This window comes from Ostrea edulis, chromosome 9 (assembly GCF_947568905.1).
Source record: "Ostrea edulis chromosome 9, xbOstEdul1.1, whole genome shotgun sequence".
NCBI classification, from domain to species: Eukaryota; Metazoa; Mollusca; class Bivalvia; order Ostreida; family Ostreidae; genus Ostrea; species Ostrea edulis.
This window is the reverse complement of record NC_079172.1, coordinates 6,275,160-6,293,266: the sequence shown is the minus strand read 5'-3', so window position 1 is coordinate 6,293,266 and position 18,107 is coordinate 6,275,160. Positions and strand designations below refer to the sequence as shown.

Below are 18,107 nucleotides of genomic sequence, written 5' to 3'. Positions count from 1 at the left end.
TTTCTCTCCCCCCAGTTAATGCAGTGTTACACTAACACCAAATATGATGTCCAATTGCAACATAACAAAAAATACACTTCAGTGAAAACAAAGATCACACTGCAGTGAAAACAATGCTGTATATATTCAAGACATCAACATTATCCATGTCATTGAACAGAACATAAAGGAGCAGTGGTTATTATCTTCTAGACAATGGTACTACACAGGTACAGTGTAACTCCTTCAATTGCAGTTTCCCTTTACAATAGACATCACACATCATTCACATTACATCCTACAGCAAACATGTCCTTTATCATTAATAAAAAAAAAAGTAGTAAATTATGTTCATTGTTCCCTGTGTTGTTTCAATGTACATGAATATTTACAATATATTTCTCAATAAAAGCCAGACATTTCAATTATACATATAAAGAAGTTGTATTACAAAATGCAATTGAAAAATAGCTAGTTTACCAATCCTGTTCAACTTCTGGACATACAACACCTAGATCAAACACATTATTTCATACTGTGTTAACCAAGATCTGAAATACATATAATGCAAAATACATACATACAAAAAGGTACTGTACCATCTTTAAAAACAATGGACTGAATCTATGCATGGCAGATCATAAGCATTGCTCACCCAATCAGTTGCATCATACATTAATGACTTTGTACTTGCCAGACAAGGTTCAAAGTCTATATAGACATAACATGCATGAATGTTTAGACTTATAGTTTTTGACATTTTTTTTAATTGATGTGATTTTAATAGTTCAGAGAAAAACACAAACGATGGACAAACTTTCATTAAAAAAAGCTCAACAGAGCCAAAATAAACAATAAACATAAAAATCACCCATGGACAATATACCCCACAGTACACATTAAACATCCACTTTCTCTTTCGACAAATATGCATATTGCAGCTTTTAATAACATTCCAATATATATATCACAAAGACAATTATACTATCAAAACACTGTACATTATATACAATTTTTTTGTGTTCACAAAACTACTTTTTAAATCAGACTTTATAAAAACAACCCATCAATGATTCAGCATGCTGGTCTTGCTTTAAGATTGTAGTCTTGAATATCTTACCAGCACCACATTAATCAAATATGAAAATGATGAAAATATTTTCAGAAGTGAAATGATATTGATATCAAATGTCTTGTTTATATATCTATGTATGTGCGATTTATATTTACAAAAAAGACATATTGGGCTGGATCTGTGCATATTGTAAGACAGATACCAGTTCTGAAGCACGTCATGGTGTGGCTGAGGCTTCACTGTACATCATCCATAAATAACCAACAGAATTTACCCACGGACAACACACTTCCAGACTCTACATGCATGTACACATAACAAACACCCTTCGTTTGATACACATTACAAATATCCCTACTTTCGTTCAATATATGCACAATATATATCATGGCTTTCTAGTCGCACATACAATTTAAAAAAATAAAGACATCTTTCTCTTTTCACAATAAAGGAAATCATAATTTTTTCCCTCACAAATGAGAGAATAACCCTTTCTCAAGGTATGATACAAATCAAATATCCGGATTCCTGTATGTAAACAAAACATGTTGATGAATATCTACAAATGTGATAAAAATGTGTCTGATGTCAAGGTGAAAAAATCACGTCATCAAATTTCCTTGTATTTGGATAAAACACTGGTGAATTTTCCACAAATCCTTTATGAATGTATAATGGCAATTCTCATCGATGATAATTTCATCAGTGGCAGTCAAATACTTCAACGCAAAAAAACTCCCAAAAAACCCCACAGAAGTAACACCGTGTTCCATTCCAAAGCCAGTCACTTCCACTGATGCAGTAAATCCATCAGGTCTTTTCCTCAGTTCACTTCCCTCCTGCTTTTCATTGAGATCCAGGTGTGTCTGGTGAGTACCGTGAACTGGTAGGTGTGTACTGAGGTGATGATGGGGTGTAGGTTGGGCTAGTAGGGGTATACTGCGGGCTTGAGGGGGAATAAGATGGGCTAGCCGGAGAATGTCTAGGGCTGGTAGGTGAATAGGTAGGCGACGTGGGGGAATACTTTGGACTTGGACTGTATCGCGGAGAACTTGGGCTGTACTCGGGAGAAGTGGGGCTATAGTTGGGAGAGGAAGGGGAGTAAGTGGGAGAGTTGGGGGTGTACTTAGGACTGCTGGGGGAATAGGAGGGGCTGGAAGGAGAATATTTGGGAGATGAGGGGGAGTATTGTGGGGAGCTGGGGGAATACGAGGGGCTTGTGGGGGAGTAAGATGGACTTGTAGGACTGTACTTTGGACTGCTGGGAGAGTAACTTGGGCTTGTTGGGCTGTAACTGGGGCTTGTAGGAGAATAACTTGGGGAGCTTGGGCTGTAAGAAGGACTTGAAGGACTGTACGAAGGACTAGTCGGAGAATAACTGGGAGAGGTCGGAGAGTAACTTGGACTTGTGGGAGAGTAACTGGGAGAGGTTGGAGAATAGCTTGGAGAAGTAGGACTGTAACTTGGTGATGTTGGAGAATAAGATGGGCTCGTTGGAGAATATGAGGGAGACGTTGGGGAATATGATGGACTTGTAGGGGAATAGGAAGGACTTGTAGGACTGTATGATGGACTAGTCGGAGAATATGATGGACTTGTTGGAGAATAAGATGGACTGGTTGGGCTGTAGGAGGGCGATGTCGGACTATAACTCGGGCTTGTTGGAGAATACGAGGGGCTAGTCGGACTGTAAGAAGGTGATGTTGGGCTGTAGCTCGGGCTTGTCGGGGAATAAGATGGACTAGTCGGACTGTAGTTTGGAGATGTTGGAGAGTATCCTGGACTAGTTGGCGAGTACGACGGACTAGTTGGTGAATATCCTGGACTTTGTGGTGTAGCAGCAGGAGAAGAGGGCACATAAGAAGGAGAGGCTGGGGAGTAGCTAGGCGACATGGCTCCCCCTGGGCTGGGTATGTAGGGACTTGCTGGTCCTGGTGAACCTGGCTGAGGTGACCAGGCAGGGCTGTAGCCAGGACTGTACCCACTCTCACTGGCAGCAGATGGTGAGAATCCTGCTGCTCCTGGGGTCATTCCACTGCCCACTCCAGGTGACCATGCACTGGCGTAGGCTGGAGTTGCTCCTTGCTGCCATGGTGTCATTTGAGGTGACATTCCTGCTGTTGGGCTACTTCCAGCTCCAAAGAACAAACCAGTACCGACTATTTAAAGAGAAAACAAAAAGTTAGTAACACGGAAATTTGTGGAAACTGTTCTACACCATCATAAACTTTAGAAATATAATGGCCTTGTTTAATACTTACTTCCACCTGGCATTCCTGCTCCAATGTTGGTCGGAATCTCCATTCCATACTTGCACTTCTCAGCATCCAGTAACAAATCAAAGCTCCCTGTTCCAATTCTAGACAGCTGGCCTACCATTATACATTCCGACACGCCCTTCATGGGATCCATTTCTCCATGAGAAGCAGCCTCCATCAAAATATCCACCTACACAAAAAAATAATAAATGCAGATTGTGAAAATCTGATGAGCTTCATAAATGCATTGTGGACATACAAACGAATGCTATATAATAACAAAGACTAGATTGCACAGTACATCATGTCTTACCGTTTCTTCAAAGGAGCACCGAGCCAAGGCCCCTGTTTCCTGTCTGTTGATTCCATGTCTTGTAATTGCCATCAGATGACCTTTGGCTGTCATGGAGTCACACAACAGAGACAGATGCCTGTAGTTGACATAGGAGCCATCAAAAGAAATGACATGGTTCATCTCCTTCTCTATGGACTTTCTTACAGCCTCTATACCAAGGATCTGCGATAGAAAATAAGTCAATGTATTCATTTCATACATTTCTTATACAATGCAGTACACTCTGAATTAGACAGTATGTCCTTTTTATTAACCTATTCATGTTTCCTCTCTTCCAGGGGAGACATTATGTTTTGTACTTTTTGTAGATCTGTCAGTCACAAAATCTTGTGAACGCTTCTCATGCCTGGCTTATCGGATTGACTTGAAATTTTGAACAACACTTCATTATCATTTAATGATGTTCACATTGTTCTGATCCAGGGATTTAATATTTTCCAACGATTTACAATGGATCTCGGAGCAGTGGTTTATAGCTTTTCTTCATGTACAAGGGTATGTTTACTTTCCTACTGGTACATGTACTTCAGCATAAGTCATTAATTTTGTATCATGATCAACAATAACATTGGTAACATCTTTTTTATTTAAACAATATTCTATTATGTACAGACATTAATGGATTAGGCAACAGGCATTGTCTATATAAGCCTTCTCCATAAATGTTCTTTTTCTTTTTGAATCTTTTCTCCATCTTTTACCTAAATACACAAAGTGCAGTTCATAATTGTCTATGTTCCTCCTCACGCTTTTACCTCCATACCATGCAGTACACTAAGGGAGGCTTGTTTGTGTGTGCGTCTATTTAGGGCACTTTCAATTTGGGAAGCTGGGGAGACATTTTTTTTTAACAAAACCAAATTATATATCTTTTTGTTTTTTACCTGATGAAGATCAGAAATTCTAAACTTACAGAGAAGACTTCTACGATGTCATTGGTAGTGGATCGGATTGGGTCTACATCTCTCTGACTAAGAACCTTCATCAGAGCTGTACCATCAGTTTCCAGGATCCATTCAGCCACTGCTTTAAACTCTCCCTCCTCTGTAATGAAAATCCTCTTCTTGTCTTCAGTATTTGGCAAGTGCATGTACACCTAGAAATTGAAAGCTGCACTGTAATATCTTGCTTCATGATAAAATAGAACATTTCATTTACAAATCATTTGGAGTCAAGTACACTATACCTTGGCAATCGCTTCAATTCCCTGCAGAGTCATGTCTGACAATAAATTTGCTTCTATACATCTCAAGAACACATCATCTTCCATTTTATCTACAATATCCTCCTCCTGTAAAATAATTGACACAAATTAAATTTCAGTAACCAGAGTTTTATCCCCCCCTAGAAATCTGCACAGCATCTACTGTAAAAGAACTTACATTCTGCATTTTGCTCTCATCCGAATTCATAATCCTGATGCGGAGGACAAGCTTCTCTGCATTGTCATCATTGAAGATGCAATTTAGATCATCCCCAAATCCTAAAAAAATCAAAGAAGACACTTGCAAAATACAAGTTCATTCAAAATTTTAAATGTATTAGATTTGTTGTTTCTGTTATCTAACTTAATGAAGCATATACACCTTCCTGAACTTTTTACCTGCAGTTATCTTTTCGGATATCTGTTCCATGGTAAGTTTTTTGTCTGTCATTCTCTTCCTGTCCAATTCAATTCTTAGCAGCCAGGCTGATATTTTAGACACGTCAAAGTCAGGCATCTCATAGTACACATTCACCCACTCCTGATCCTCAGAAATAACTGTGTTTTGAGGGTCAGGATCATAGTAGATAGCAGTATTTGCTGTCACCTTGCGTAGAGTGGTGTGTTCTAATCTGCACAACACATCCTAAAATGGAAGAAATCCTTAAAGTCTACAGAAAAAATCAAAATTACACATAGTTCCTCAAAAATTAAACATTCTCAAATCTTGTACTCAATGATTCAGAAAACACAATTCAGCATGTCCTTCGTGATTTTCTCCACTTACCTTTGCTTTCTCAGCATCTCTTGCAGCCTGACCAATTAAATACACTGTCAGGGACGGTGTCTTGGGTTTCTTTGATATGTTGATGATTTCCTTAAGACGTGGCACACCAAGGGTTACGTTCTTGGCAGACACACCAGCATAATGGAAAGTGTTCAGTGTCATCTGGGTGGCAGGTTCTCCCAGAGACTGGGCAGCAAGGGCACCCACCATTTCACCTGGATGTACCTGAAATAGTTTACCTTCCGTTATTTTGAATTTAGGATACCTGAAATTTTTCACATTTAATACTCGATACTTTAAAAAAAAAAAAAAAACAGGATAAAAAATTACATAGGTTTATGAATGAAGGCAACTTACTTGAGCTTGCTGGAATCTGGATTCAATTTCTCCAATAAGCCATTCAAATGCCTCAGAGCTCAGTCGGAATTCCTCTGTCACACGCTTAGCACACAGTGTAGATCTGACCAGACATTTGATCAATAGAGTAGCATTGGCATTAGCCTGGACACTGAGCCTGTCCTCCCCTACTACCACATTCAGACGCTTACACAGCTCGTCCACACCTACCAACACAAGAAAATTTAGAGAATGTTTCATGGATTTGTATACAATTTACTACATTAACACAGTGCATCAACAATTAAGCACCAACCTTCCACAACTTTAATAGGGTGTAGGTCTGTGGGCTTGTGAACGTCAATACGGAAGATTTTCTGTGCATTCCAGATCATCCTCTGAAGATTACAAGGTAGGACCACCTTGCTGTCTCCTGTTGGGAAGATAGAACGGAGAATATCCCTGTCCTCTTTCAGCTGATCCCACTCTTTCTCCAACTGTGACACAGAATGTGCATCTCCCATCAGGTCCTTTATCACTTCCTCTGATAAGCATTTCTTCATATACCTACAAAAACATCCAAATACATACATCAAAAATATAAGTCGTAGAACAAGTAACACACCCAACACTTTTTGGAGAGGGCTTATATAGGCAACACCTGTTGTCCAATCCTTTTATGTATTATACATAATAAAATATTGTTAAAAAAAAAACACCCCAAAAAACACTTTTACTGAAGTGTGTGAACTAACCTTTCATTTGTTGCATCAAATTTAAACTGCCTCTCAAATGCCCTATTGGAAGGTTTGAGAGTTGGCATGGTCTGGAACTCGACATGTACTGCATCTAGTCCGTCCTCTCCATAACGAAGCTGTACCAACTGTTCCACCTGGTTACGCACAGTTCCATCATATTTCACCATCACACTCTCCATAGCTTTGATCAGTCTTCTCTGAATGTAACCTGGAAATTGACCCACATTTGTAGACAATGTATTCAACTTTTCAGTAAAAAATCCCATTTGAAATTGTAAAACATTTCTGTAAAAATTCCATTTAAAATTCATCTCCAAATTTTGGTATTATATAATCATGAACACTTCATACTGAAAGTTAAGCATTTCATTAATCAATAATCCAGTAAGAAAAAGTACCGGTTTCTGCTGTTTTGACAGCAGTATCAATCAACCCTTCACGACCTCCCATGGCGTGAAAGTAGAACTCTGATGGTGTCAATCCGGCAAGGTACGAGTTTTCTACAAAACCTCTAGACTCTGGACCATAGTCATCCTTAATGAAATGTGGCAAAGTTCTATGTCGGAAACCGAAAGGAATACGTTTTCCTTCCACGTTCTGTTGTCCTACACATGCAATAACCTATTTAAAAAAACACATCATTAGGAACTTATCAACATCCTTATTTCCTACCAACACATGTCCTCATTACTATTTTCTTCAAAATAACTGGGTCGTAAAAAAGGCTTTGACCACATGGTTCTGTCTGAGTGTCCTGTACAGACCTGTGAAATGTTGATCTTGGATCCCTTTGAACCTGCCACCACCATAGCCTTGAAGTTGTTGTAATCTGATAGAGATTTCTGAGCTTTGCTTCCTGTCTTATCTCTGGCATCGTTTAAGATTCGGTTCACCTGTTAATTGGCAGTTTATATGTAAATTTTAATTGGATGCACTGCAGTAAATCATTAATCCATATAATTCATTACAAAAGTGTGAAATTCTTATGTTGTACTTAGGTTTTTTTAAAACACTTACCATATTTTCAAAAGTCTGTCTGAGGGTGTTACCAGGAGTTGGTTCCAAATCATCATTGTGTGCCTTCTCAATAACTTCTATCACATCATGCTGAAATCAACCACCACAAAATACAGAAACAAAAGATGGAAAGTCAATTCATAGATGACTGATTATTTGCTTTACATCTTAGAAGGTGGGACATACAGTGTGAAAATTAAACTTTGCTTTATAGCATTATAATTGCTTGTTTTATAATCAATGATACCTATATTTTCAAGAAAAAATGATGCAAAGATAGTTTAACTTTTATTTTTAATTTTAGAGGCCATTTTTTGCATGTTGTATGTACTGAAAAACTCACGTAACAGGACAGACATAAGAAAGAATTTTTAACTAATACAAAGAACCAAGAAACTTATTTCACACGTTTCATACTTTATAATGACAAATAATAGTGTTCTTTTTTATGACATATCCAATGGTATTTAAACTTTCTATATTTATTTGGTAATCGTACTTGTTAAACATAGTCTTAAATGCAGACACTAGCAGTATATTTCTGTCAGTTTCAAAATAGTGTCAAAATGTTGTACATGATGGCTATAGTTTCATTCTTGACAACAGCTGCTAAACCATATCTATCTTTGAAACTACATGGTGAGTGGTAGATATTTGGTATAAATGAAAAAAAGCAAAGTAATCAGAAATATAATCACGTAACAAGACAGACGTTTATCATGTTTATTGTCTTTTCTTCTTTTTTTTTTTTTGTAAGGCAATCTCACATTATGTTTAAAGAATTTTAAAAGTCTAAGATATGTAATAAAGAAGTACCAAGGATATGAAGGAGGCATGATACAGTTAACTCATATCCAAGATACAGGTATGAATAACCTGAGAAACATATACAGAAAACCAAAAATATACAAAACACAAAATATTAACAAGCACAGATGGTAAGATCTCTAATTTAAGGAGCTGGAAACAAGTGTTTTTGAAATTGGGCACTTTCTAACACATTAGTCATGTATATCCTGGACATTTTGATTGAAATAATTCCAGTGATTGGGACAAGAGTAACAAAATCTGAAAAATCAGTACTCATTTGAGGGTTACATTGTACATGATCCACATTTACAATGATATAGAATCTTTATGTTTGACATTTTATATGTATACCATTCTGGTCACTGTTTATGGGCTTAAAGGGAAAAAATGTTTAGAAATAATATTGAATAAGGGAGCATCCATTAGATTCTCTATGGTTTATATTTAAAAAACTATCCTGCAACACCCCCCCCCCTGTAATTTTTTTCTTGTGCTTTTAAAATTGACAAAAGTATAGTAAAATAAATTGAGGGGCAATAAAATAGACACCCCCACCAACAACAAACACCCAAACAATGTTGTAAAGCATCGGTGCTTGAACACCAATGCACATAAAGTTATATAGCGACAGGGAATGTTTTGTGTTGATAAAAAACATTTAGTTGCGTGAAATGTCTGGAACTGTTACGTGATGCACAAAATCTATATAAAAACAATGGGATTCCGTCAGATATGAGAACAAAACAATAATTTTAACATTCTATTTTCATAGTTAAAGCAATGATCGGTACAATTTTGTGCGGTTCAAAACGCTTAAGTCGTATTTTTCCACTTTAAGTTTTTGATGTCTGTAATTGTTACGTGTCTATTTTTAGCATGTCTGTCAATTTTGATATATTCTGGGAACAGTCAAATCCATTGATTGGCCAACAAAAAATCTGCTCTTTTTAATTACCATGGACCTCACATTTACGTATAATGTTGTCATTTTGAATTTGTAATCACTTGTTCAGAAATAAATCCAACTTTTTTTCTGTTTTCACGTAACTCATCTCTTCACGTAACATCACGTAACTCTTAGGACAGACATATTTCGTGCTGATCTTGAAGTTGTTGTCGATGAAGAGTGTGACGTATTTAAGTTAAAAAGAGACCCGGATATACCGACTGCGCTTGAGCAACTGGATTTCCCCGAATATTTATAGCATTTCTATGTCATTTGCATAATGAAAGTAGATTTCACGTAACACGAAAATCGGACAGATAATTAGTATATACTTTTTCAAAACGAGAAAATACTCGAATTAGACCTTGGATAATCATACCGTTGTACATATATAAAGAAAACAAGTTGTTTTCGAAATGTTACAAGCAAAATACGGCTTAAGGAGGGTTTAATGAATAGAAATTAGGTGTGAAAGTTGTATGCCGGCATTGACAGACTCGCACGTCAAATAAGCCATTTACTAAAGTCGATAATTTCGTGTAATACGGAAGAAAATTTAATTTTTTGAAAATATGATTTTTTAAGACACAATACCAATATTTTAAAAATCACAGACAATTATGACACAACTTGGGACATAAAAGGGAGATTTTTGTTGAAAGTTTGTGACACTAACCATGTCCCAAAAAAATGGCTTCCAGAAAGGGATGAAATTGAACTTCCAGTGTTAATTAAATTAAGACAATTCAAGTCACAACAATAATTTTATTTATTTTATTGAACAAAATTATAATAAACAGGAAAATACCATAATCAATAGGAAAATAATTGATTTGCATGATATATACACAGTTTTAGTACCCTTGGGGATAAAATCATGTAAAGCAAATAATGAGTCACATACCTTCCCCTACTTTTCCCAAATTTCTACTTTTTATGGCTGAACATTGTCTTCAAATGTACTTTTACCTTTGCTTTTTTGATGGTATCCTGGATATCTATGTAGGTCTGGGGATCTGCAATAGTGTCCCCTATACCAATGCTGTGTCCCTCCAACAACAGCCAGTTGTTGACCAATGACTGGATGTGACCATACATTAAACCTGCCACCTCAAAACCATACTCCATGAAAACAACATGGGCAAGTGAGCCGCTCGAGGTTCCCAGTGTCTTCTTACACAGAATCCCACTAATCAGCATACCATCCTCAATCAGCACCTGGGGTACATTTCAAAATACATATCATATATTACAAAATACATATCATATATTTCCTATTAAATAATTTTTCTATTGCTTTAATATGCTATACCTCTGCACACTATTTAAATATACAAATTTCACATCACATTACAAAATCAGACATTTACTGTTGTCCTTTGTGTTCTTAAAATAAAAAGCTTCAATAACTTGGAAAAATAACATTTAACAAGTACAAGTAGCACCATCTACCTTTGTGTCCCCTGGGGAAATCCACTTGTATGGTCCTTTGTCTTCCTCATCTGGGTGGGTGCTGTGGGTTCTGATACAATTAGTACGACCTGGGATGACTAATGAGAACAGCTGCTTTCCTGTCCACAAGGGCTTGGGCTTCAGAATTGCTGGCTGGGGAACATGGCCATCCCATCGGGGCAAGAACATGAGAAGGTTCATCACTTGGCCCTACAGAACAAAACCTTTTTGACTGTAAAAATGCTGTGTTAATGAGACAAATTTTAAGCAAGTATATAAAATGTACACAAAAGATTTCCAAGAGATACTGTTAATGTACATTTGTCTGCAATAAATGTTGACATATAATTGACAAACCCTGTCCAAGAAAACATCTCTTTTGGTCATTTTTCTCACAGCAGTCAGTGTGTCCTGCACAATGCCCATAACTGGTCTGTTAGCCTGTGGTGTAATGATCATTCTGGGTACCAAGGCCAAATTGGAAATTTCAGCCTTTGTTTCTAGGGATTGAGGTAAGTGAAGGTTCATTTCATCTCCATCAAAATCAGCATTGTATGGGGTGGTTACACTAAAAATACATCCAAAAGAAATCTTGTGAAAATGAAATGTGTTATATAAGGAAAACTGATCATTGGGCATTAAAAAGTAAACATCATAAACATAAATATCACAAGCTTCAACTTACAAGTGACCACTTACCTGAGATTCAGCCTGAAGGTAGACCAAGGTAAAACTTTGACCTTGTGACACATCATACTCATTTTGTGGAGAGTAGGCTGTCTATTGAACACTACATAGTCGTTGTCTTGCATGTGTCTTTCCACCTATAGAATCAATATCCAAAGAGTTTCCATAAATTAAAAAAAAAAAAAAAAAAATCAACTGAAGAACATCTATCATGTGTGGTACTGTGTGAACTCCAAATAGACTGAATTCATATTTAAGAGGAATTTTTTAGATGCAGATGTGAGCTCCCCAGGGTGTGGATCAGGGACAGCCCCCCCCCCCCCCCCTCCTCAAATTACAATATCTCAGAATGGGTGTATAACGGACTGATTACTGATAATCATTTATATTGCTGAACTTCGATATCATAATAATAAAACATGATAATAGAATATCCATAAAGTTTTGGCAAGAGTCATATACGATATTAAATATGAAAATTCTCTTATTGGGAGTTTTCTACATCTGAAGAAAAGTCTTTACAGAAGGGGAAACATTCATTTTCCCTCTAAAGGGAAAAGCTTCCCTTCCCCACTGGTTAAAAAAACCCCTTCATAAATCCCTAATATCATGAATTTACATTGTAAACCTTTAACAAGAGCAATGTCTTTTAATTCCTACAAGTGTCTTTATCCCAGATAGATACTGACCTTGTAACCTATTTGTAAATGGAGATCACTTGCTTTGGGGTGAAACCTCAGATCAATCCTTTCTCCATTGTCACGAATGATGTACTTGGCACCTGGGTACTGATTGGCTCCCCTCCTCACAAGTTCCTGCATTCTAAACATTCATTTCACAGTGTAAGATGTACAGATCTCGCATGAACTTCATCTTCAATTAACATGGTACAACATTTGCATTTCTCCGAAACTATTCACTACAATATTGTCAATTGAACTAACCTGTCGATATTGAATGGAGTGACCAGGTCTGGGAAGGTCATATTCTGTGCAATGGACCTTGGCACACCGACTTGATCAATCCTCAAGTTGGGGTCTGGGGTAATGACAGTTCTGGCAGAGAAATCCACACGTTTCCCCATCAAGTTTCCTCTGACACGACCTTCCTTCCCCTTTAGCCTCTGTTTGACAGATTTCAGTGGACGGCCAGACTTCTGAACAGCCTGAAATTCAAAGTTACACCATACACTTCTCCATTAAACTCATTATTTAAAGAGTATACACACACCTTAGCACTTTGTCCTTAGATAGCTAATATTTACAAGTGAATTTGCCAAATTGGTCTTTATTATGCTTCTACATATATATAAAATTTATAATTCCTGGTTAATTTATCTATCTCTGTTTACCAATTATCCCAATATTTATCTCGGGCTCTAACCTTGGGAAGACCTGGAAGTTCATTGTCTGTAAATGTTGCCACATGATACTGCAACATCTTCATGTCCTCAGAAATGATGTGGGAGGCGGCTCCGTTCTGCTCGTTTCGTCGTAGCTGGTTGTTAGCTTTGATTATGTCTGCTAGTTTATGGGTCAAGTCATCCTGTCAATATAAATGAAAGATGAAAGACAACTTTAGTATAATCTATCACATTGCACTTTTTCAAGAGTAGCACAGATAATGTTGGGTCAACTTGCACAATTTTTTTTTAAACTTGTCTTTGGCACAGTCAGATTTTTATTTATGTTTGAAGCCTAATGTTTATCGAATATACAAATTGATAAAACATTATACCTGATTTCTAGCTGATCCAAACATGACAACAGCTGGTCGAACAGCCAATGGTGGCACTGGCATAACTGTAACAATCATCCAATCTGGACGGGAGAACTTAGGATCCATACCCAACACCTGACATTCTTCATCCGAAATTCTTTTGAATATTTCATGAACTCTGTCAGCTGTCAAGATAATTTTTTTCTCCTGCGAGTCTTCGTTGGTATCTTTCCACTCAGCAATTAACTCAAGTCCGTTCCTCTTGATTTTGGGCTGGTATCTACCACATCCCCCATGTCCCTATATGAAAATCATGATATTTTAATAATTCAATTGAATACTACATGGTTTACATAAAATACAGCATTTCTGATCCCTTGATACACTGGCTAGCATGTGGTCTTTCTCATGTTGACTTTGCCTGCCCATTTATCCATCTTCACATCCTTTAATATAGATGGATGAACTATCATTATTTATGAATTCTACAGACCTCTATGCTTCTGTAATACAATGAAGCTAAGAAATCCCATCATCAATCAACTAAAATACATTTCCTTTTCTTTGATATCAGGTCATTTCACCTGGCCTAGACATTCACAAACAAGATATGTTCATTCACAATGTCTACAAACACAGCCACTAAACTGAAACAATTCACAGCCACTCATTTAACATGAGGATGTATAACGTTTCAGATTAATGATCGACCTCAGCTGTAAATGACAATGCCAAAACTACAAACAGATACATGTAGCAATGGCAAAATAGATGGGATGGTGACCATATTTCCCCAGCATCATAAATAGTTTCATATCGAGTTTAAATTCTACAATTCCTGTAAGTATAGCAGTACTGTTAATTCCATTGCCATGGCCAGTGATACTGTTTGTGGGCCAGTGATATTGTTTGTGGGCCAGTGATATTGTTTGTGTGCCAGTAATATTGTTTGTGGGCCAGTGATATTGTTTGTGGGCCAGTGATATTCTGTGTGGTATACAGTAAAGGTTCTCTACCTTCTTTTGATCTCCATCTTGGTTGTCATCCCCAAGTTTTGAGTCCATTTCATCTCCTCCTTCACACACTTTTCGGGATTTACATAAATCATACACTGCTACCAATCGCTTTCTTGGATAAGCCCTGGACTTCGACAATATTTCTTTCATCTTTGGGTGTGTCTGTAAAGATAAAAGTTGACTTGTGAATTAAATGAATCCGTGAGATGTCAGACCTGCCTATCAAAATTTTATCTGTTCCAAATAAATCCTCTCTCTATGTAGCATAGATTAACAGACACCTTCATTTCATTTTAACTAATAAACCAACTCTAGCATTTGTGGTCTATTGATTGATCAACAATTAATGAACTGTTGATCAGGCAAATGTCTGTCTTATTTCTATTGGCTATACAAGTCATGCGATTCTTGGTCTGCTGCTTTGTTCAAGAAATGGTAAGGTTCATCGATTTGACTGATGATGAAATACAGGATTTATAAGATGAAATGCAGAGCAGAAACACAGAAAATGCAATTCTTGATTATGAATTAAGATATTGGGTATGTTTTTAAACTAGTGGATACATTGATAAATGTATGCAATCATACTGACTTGTTTAAAGTTCAGTCAACAAACCATGTTCATTAAGTAAAAACAACTTTTAAAAAAAAATGAAGATATATAACAAAACAGTTATAGACTGCGTCCGAGGACAACTGTTTTGTTTGACCCTCAGACAGACCTGTTGCTCGAGGCCATAGGCTTTGGGCAACAGATCCATTCAGCCGTTTTTCTTGAACCTAGTCAATAACTGTATAATATTCAATGCAGTTTAAATTTCAATTTTGTTACAAGTGGAAACAGCAACAAGAAAACTACAGCTAAAATAATGCTGTATACATGTTTTGAAATTATCTGACAAGTCATGAAAAACACCAAGATTATTACACCAAAAAAATGTTTCATTCTTGTTAATTTCAGTTGAATAATACGCTGTAAACTAAAACATTGTTGTCGAGCAATACTAACCGGGTCAACAAGAAGCTTGGAGCAGAAGAAACAAACACATCTGAGAACTTTGATGGTCTTCACAAGAAAACCTATATGAAATACTGGTTTGGCAAGCTCTATATGACCAAAATGTCCAGGACATTCTGAGATGTTCCCTGCACACGTCTGACATCTAGCCGATCTGTCAATGGTGCCTTGACGAGGATCCATGAGACCACCCAACTTGGGGCGGCCACCCTCGGTGACCTCAGAGTACTTGATTCCACCATCAGTAACTGACATGCGTCTCTACAACAGCAACACATAGTTAGTTATTAGAGTATTAGTAAAATATAGTTTCCTGCAGGCCTATACCCAAAGCATCCAAGTGAATTCTACATTAATCTTATATAAATACATCCCATCAATTGACGTAATATTTCAAAAAGTACTGGCATGTACTGTTACAGTAATTTAAGCATCGGAAATACTTAGACGATTTTTCTCACAAAAGTAGTTCGAAATCTTGGCACAATCCTCAAATGTTTGGCAGAACTTTATTTAACATATACATTATCTTTATATGAATAAATCTTAGTGATTTTATTTTAAGTGAATTTCCCTCCCGTCAACATTTCAAACATGCCAAAAAAACAGATTTAATCCGTTTTCCTTGTACAAGATTTATAGGGTCTGTGGAAGGCTGAACTCAGAGTCCACATCCCAATGATGAAAATAAGGTGTTTTTCCCATAATTACGCCTGTAACTTTCCAAAAGGAGGATAAAAAAGATCACAAATCAATAGTTGGTTTATTTTGTTACAAACACATCACTCGGGATACTTTGGATATTAACTTTGCAGCTTTATTCCATAGCAGTTTTTCCCAATGTAAAAGCACCCCCCCCCCCCCCCCCCCCCCCCCCCCTTATCGAGAATACCATGCCTTAGGATATAATCACAAATTTAGTAAATAATGAAAATGCGACAAATTTATTTCACACAAGCCTATTTTTCACTGTGGTACAAGAGTAAAAATATAGATTTCCACGATCAAAAGATAATTTCTTAGTATGTACAGCGATATATTGAAACACTAGCCTATACATTGAAGGCTACTGTACTCATATAGTGGTGACGGAATTGTGGGATATGTTACTTCAATAATGTTACTGATCAATATTGCTTCTCTGACTATTTAAATCAAACACATAATCAACAAAATTGAATTTCTAACACGTACAATTTCATCTGGGCTTAATATCCCAAACTGTACTCTTTTAACATCTCGTAAAGGTGCATTTGAATCGGCGGTGTATGCCATTGTTTACAAATAGTTAACACATCCACCGCCTTTCGTGTACGTAGACTCCGCTCTCACAATGGCGGGCACCGTTTATGAAATTTTCTCAGTAAAACTGTCGCGTATTTATACTTTTGCAATCTACGGGGTTCACAAATAGAATTTCAAGGGATGACGTAATATAACCAAATATTTTGGGTTTCATTAACGTTTGATTTGAATACAAGACACTTTGAGTGAATCAAGCATAGATTTAACGTAGATTTTTTTCTTAGACGTGATTTATTTTAAAGCCATATTTTAAGTACCTGTGAAATATAAAATCACAAATTTCTGGCTTATCATAAAGATTTTTCTAATTATTTTAAGAAAAGATAATTTTTTCGGCACTTCTCGGACAGCTTTTCCGAAAGACTCGCGAATTGGGGACTGTATCAAAATGCAAATATATTGAAAAAATATCCCTATGGTTTCTTTAATGAATTTCTTATGGCACATACAATAGATTTAAAAATATTTGAAAAAGATTTATTAAAACTTTAGAATTTCAATAATACATGAAATGAAAAATACTGGTTTTTCGCAAAATTTAATACGAAACATATGAAGTACGACGTAACAATAATTTAATGGAAGGGCCACAAGCGAAGTTTATTCTGCGCATAAATTGACAAAATAAACGCACTAGATAACAAAATCATCGTCATTGTATGATAACAAGCAGTGGAGATCAAGTATGTATTTAAAGTAGTGATTTTGATGACACATTGTGAGAAATTGATAAGACTCTAGGTGCGAATAACAATGCAAACGGAGATGTGTACCTATATTCTGAAGAATTATTAGCCTGTTAAATTTGCAATTAACTGACACAAGTAGAATTTTACCGGCAATGAGTAATGTAATTGGTGGCAGTGAAACATTATGAGATGCTTGCTTGCGATCTTTAAAGCTGAGATGAGCGTTGTTACTCGCATCTTATGTTTTGATTGAATGATTAATGTTTCAATTTTGCATCCCTTAGAGCATTTTTCATCCATTTAGAGACAGCATCAGTTTTTCGTGAAGTGCAATCAATTTAGACCTAACTAGGCACTCGGAACCATTTAGCTGAGTGTGTTTTTTATTATGCCTATGATAACCAGAACACAGGTCCTCGGTTTTCACTTTATATGTTGTACGGGGGTGCATAGAATCACCGAAATTACCGCTAATCACCGAAATTACCCAAGAAATGACCGAAATTACCAATTAAGGGGCTGAAATTACCTCAGTATATGTTCATCTAGATATACCATCTAGTCACACATCAAATTTCATGAAGATTGGTCATGATTTGAAGGAATTGTTTCCATAAAACCGATTATTGTGACGTGTGAATCTGAGTTACTTCCCTTTACCGACAGGTACTCAGTAAGCAAACTATAAAAAGCCAG

General features: G+C 36.7%; 2 protein-coding genes across 3 annotated transcripts in view; one reads left to right on the top strand and one right to left on the bottom strand.

Moving 5' to 3' along the window:
- The window catches only part of LOC125660169 (DNA-directed RNA polymerase II subunit RPB1-like), a 65,145-nt gene extending 48,362 nt beyond the window's left edge, over positions 1 to 16,783 (bottom strand). The window contains 26 exon segments of the mRNA XM_056148197.1: positions 1,887 to 2,516; positions 2,860 to 3,213; positions 3,316 to 3,502; positions 3,626 to 3,829; positions 4,581 to 4,763; positions 4,854 to 4,958; positions 5,050 to 5,150; positions 5,271 to 5,517; positions 5,659 to 5,883; positions 6,016 to 6,221; positions 6,311 to 6,561; positions 6,750 to 6,960; positions 7,151 to 7,373; positions 7,517 to 7,645; positions 7,770 to 7,859; positions 10,495 to 10,743; positions 10,978 to 11,187; positions 11,335 to 11,545; positions 11,677 to 11,801; positions 12,354 to 12,486; positions 12,609 to 12,829; positions 13,048 to 13,209; positions 13,402 to 13,683; positions 14,400 to 14,561; positions 15,409 to 15,678; positions 16,612 to 16,783. Of these exon segments, the coding sequence (XP_056004172.1) occupies positions 1,887 to 2,516; positions 2,860 to 3,213; positions 3,316 to 3,502; positions 3,626 to 3,829; positions 4,581 to 4,763; positions 4,854 to 4,958; positions 5,050 to 5,150; positions 5,271 to 5,517; positions 5,659 to 5,883; positions 6,016 to 6,221; positions 6,311 to 6,561; positions 6,750 to 6,960; positions 7,151 to 7,373; positions 7,517 to 7,645; positions 7,770 to 7,859; positions 10,495 to 10,743; positions 10,978 to 11,187; positions 11,335 to 11,545; positions 11,677 to 11,801; positions 12,354 to 12,486; positions 12,609 to 12,829; positions 13,048 to 13,209; positions 13,402 to 13,683; positions 14,400 to 14,561; positions 15,409 to 15,678; positions 16,612 to 16,692 (5,452 nt within the window). The 5' untranslated portion in view covers positions 16,693 to 16,783.
- A 500-nt stretch (positions 16,784 to 17,283) lies between these two features.
- Positions 17,284 to 18,107, top strand: part of LOC125658790 (uncharacterized) — a 19,880-nt gene continuing 19,056 nt past the window's right edge. The window contains exon 1 of one of the 2 annotated variants that reach the window (XM_048890208.2): positions 17,284 to 17,405. In XM_048890208.2, the coding sequence (XP_048746165.2) occupies positions 17,382 to 17,405 (24 nt within the window). In that variant the 5' untranslated portion in view covers positions 17,284 to 17,381. The remainder of the gene's footprint in view (positions 17,406 to 18,107) is intronic. The other variant, XM_056148358.1, reaches the window with a different exon arrangement.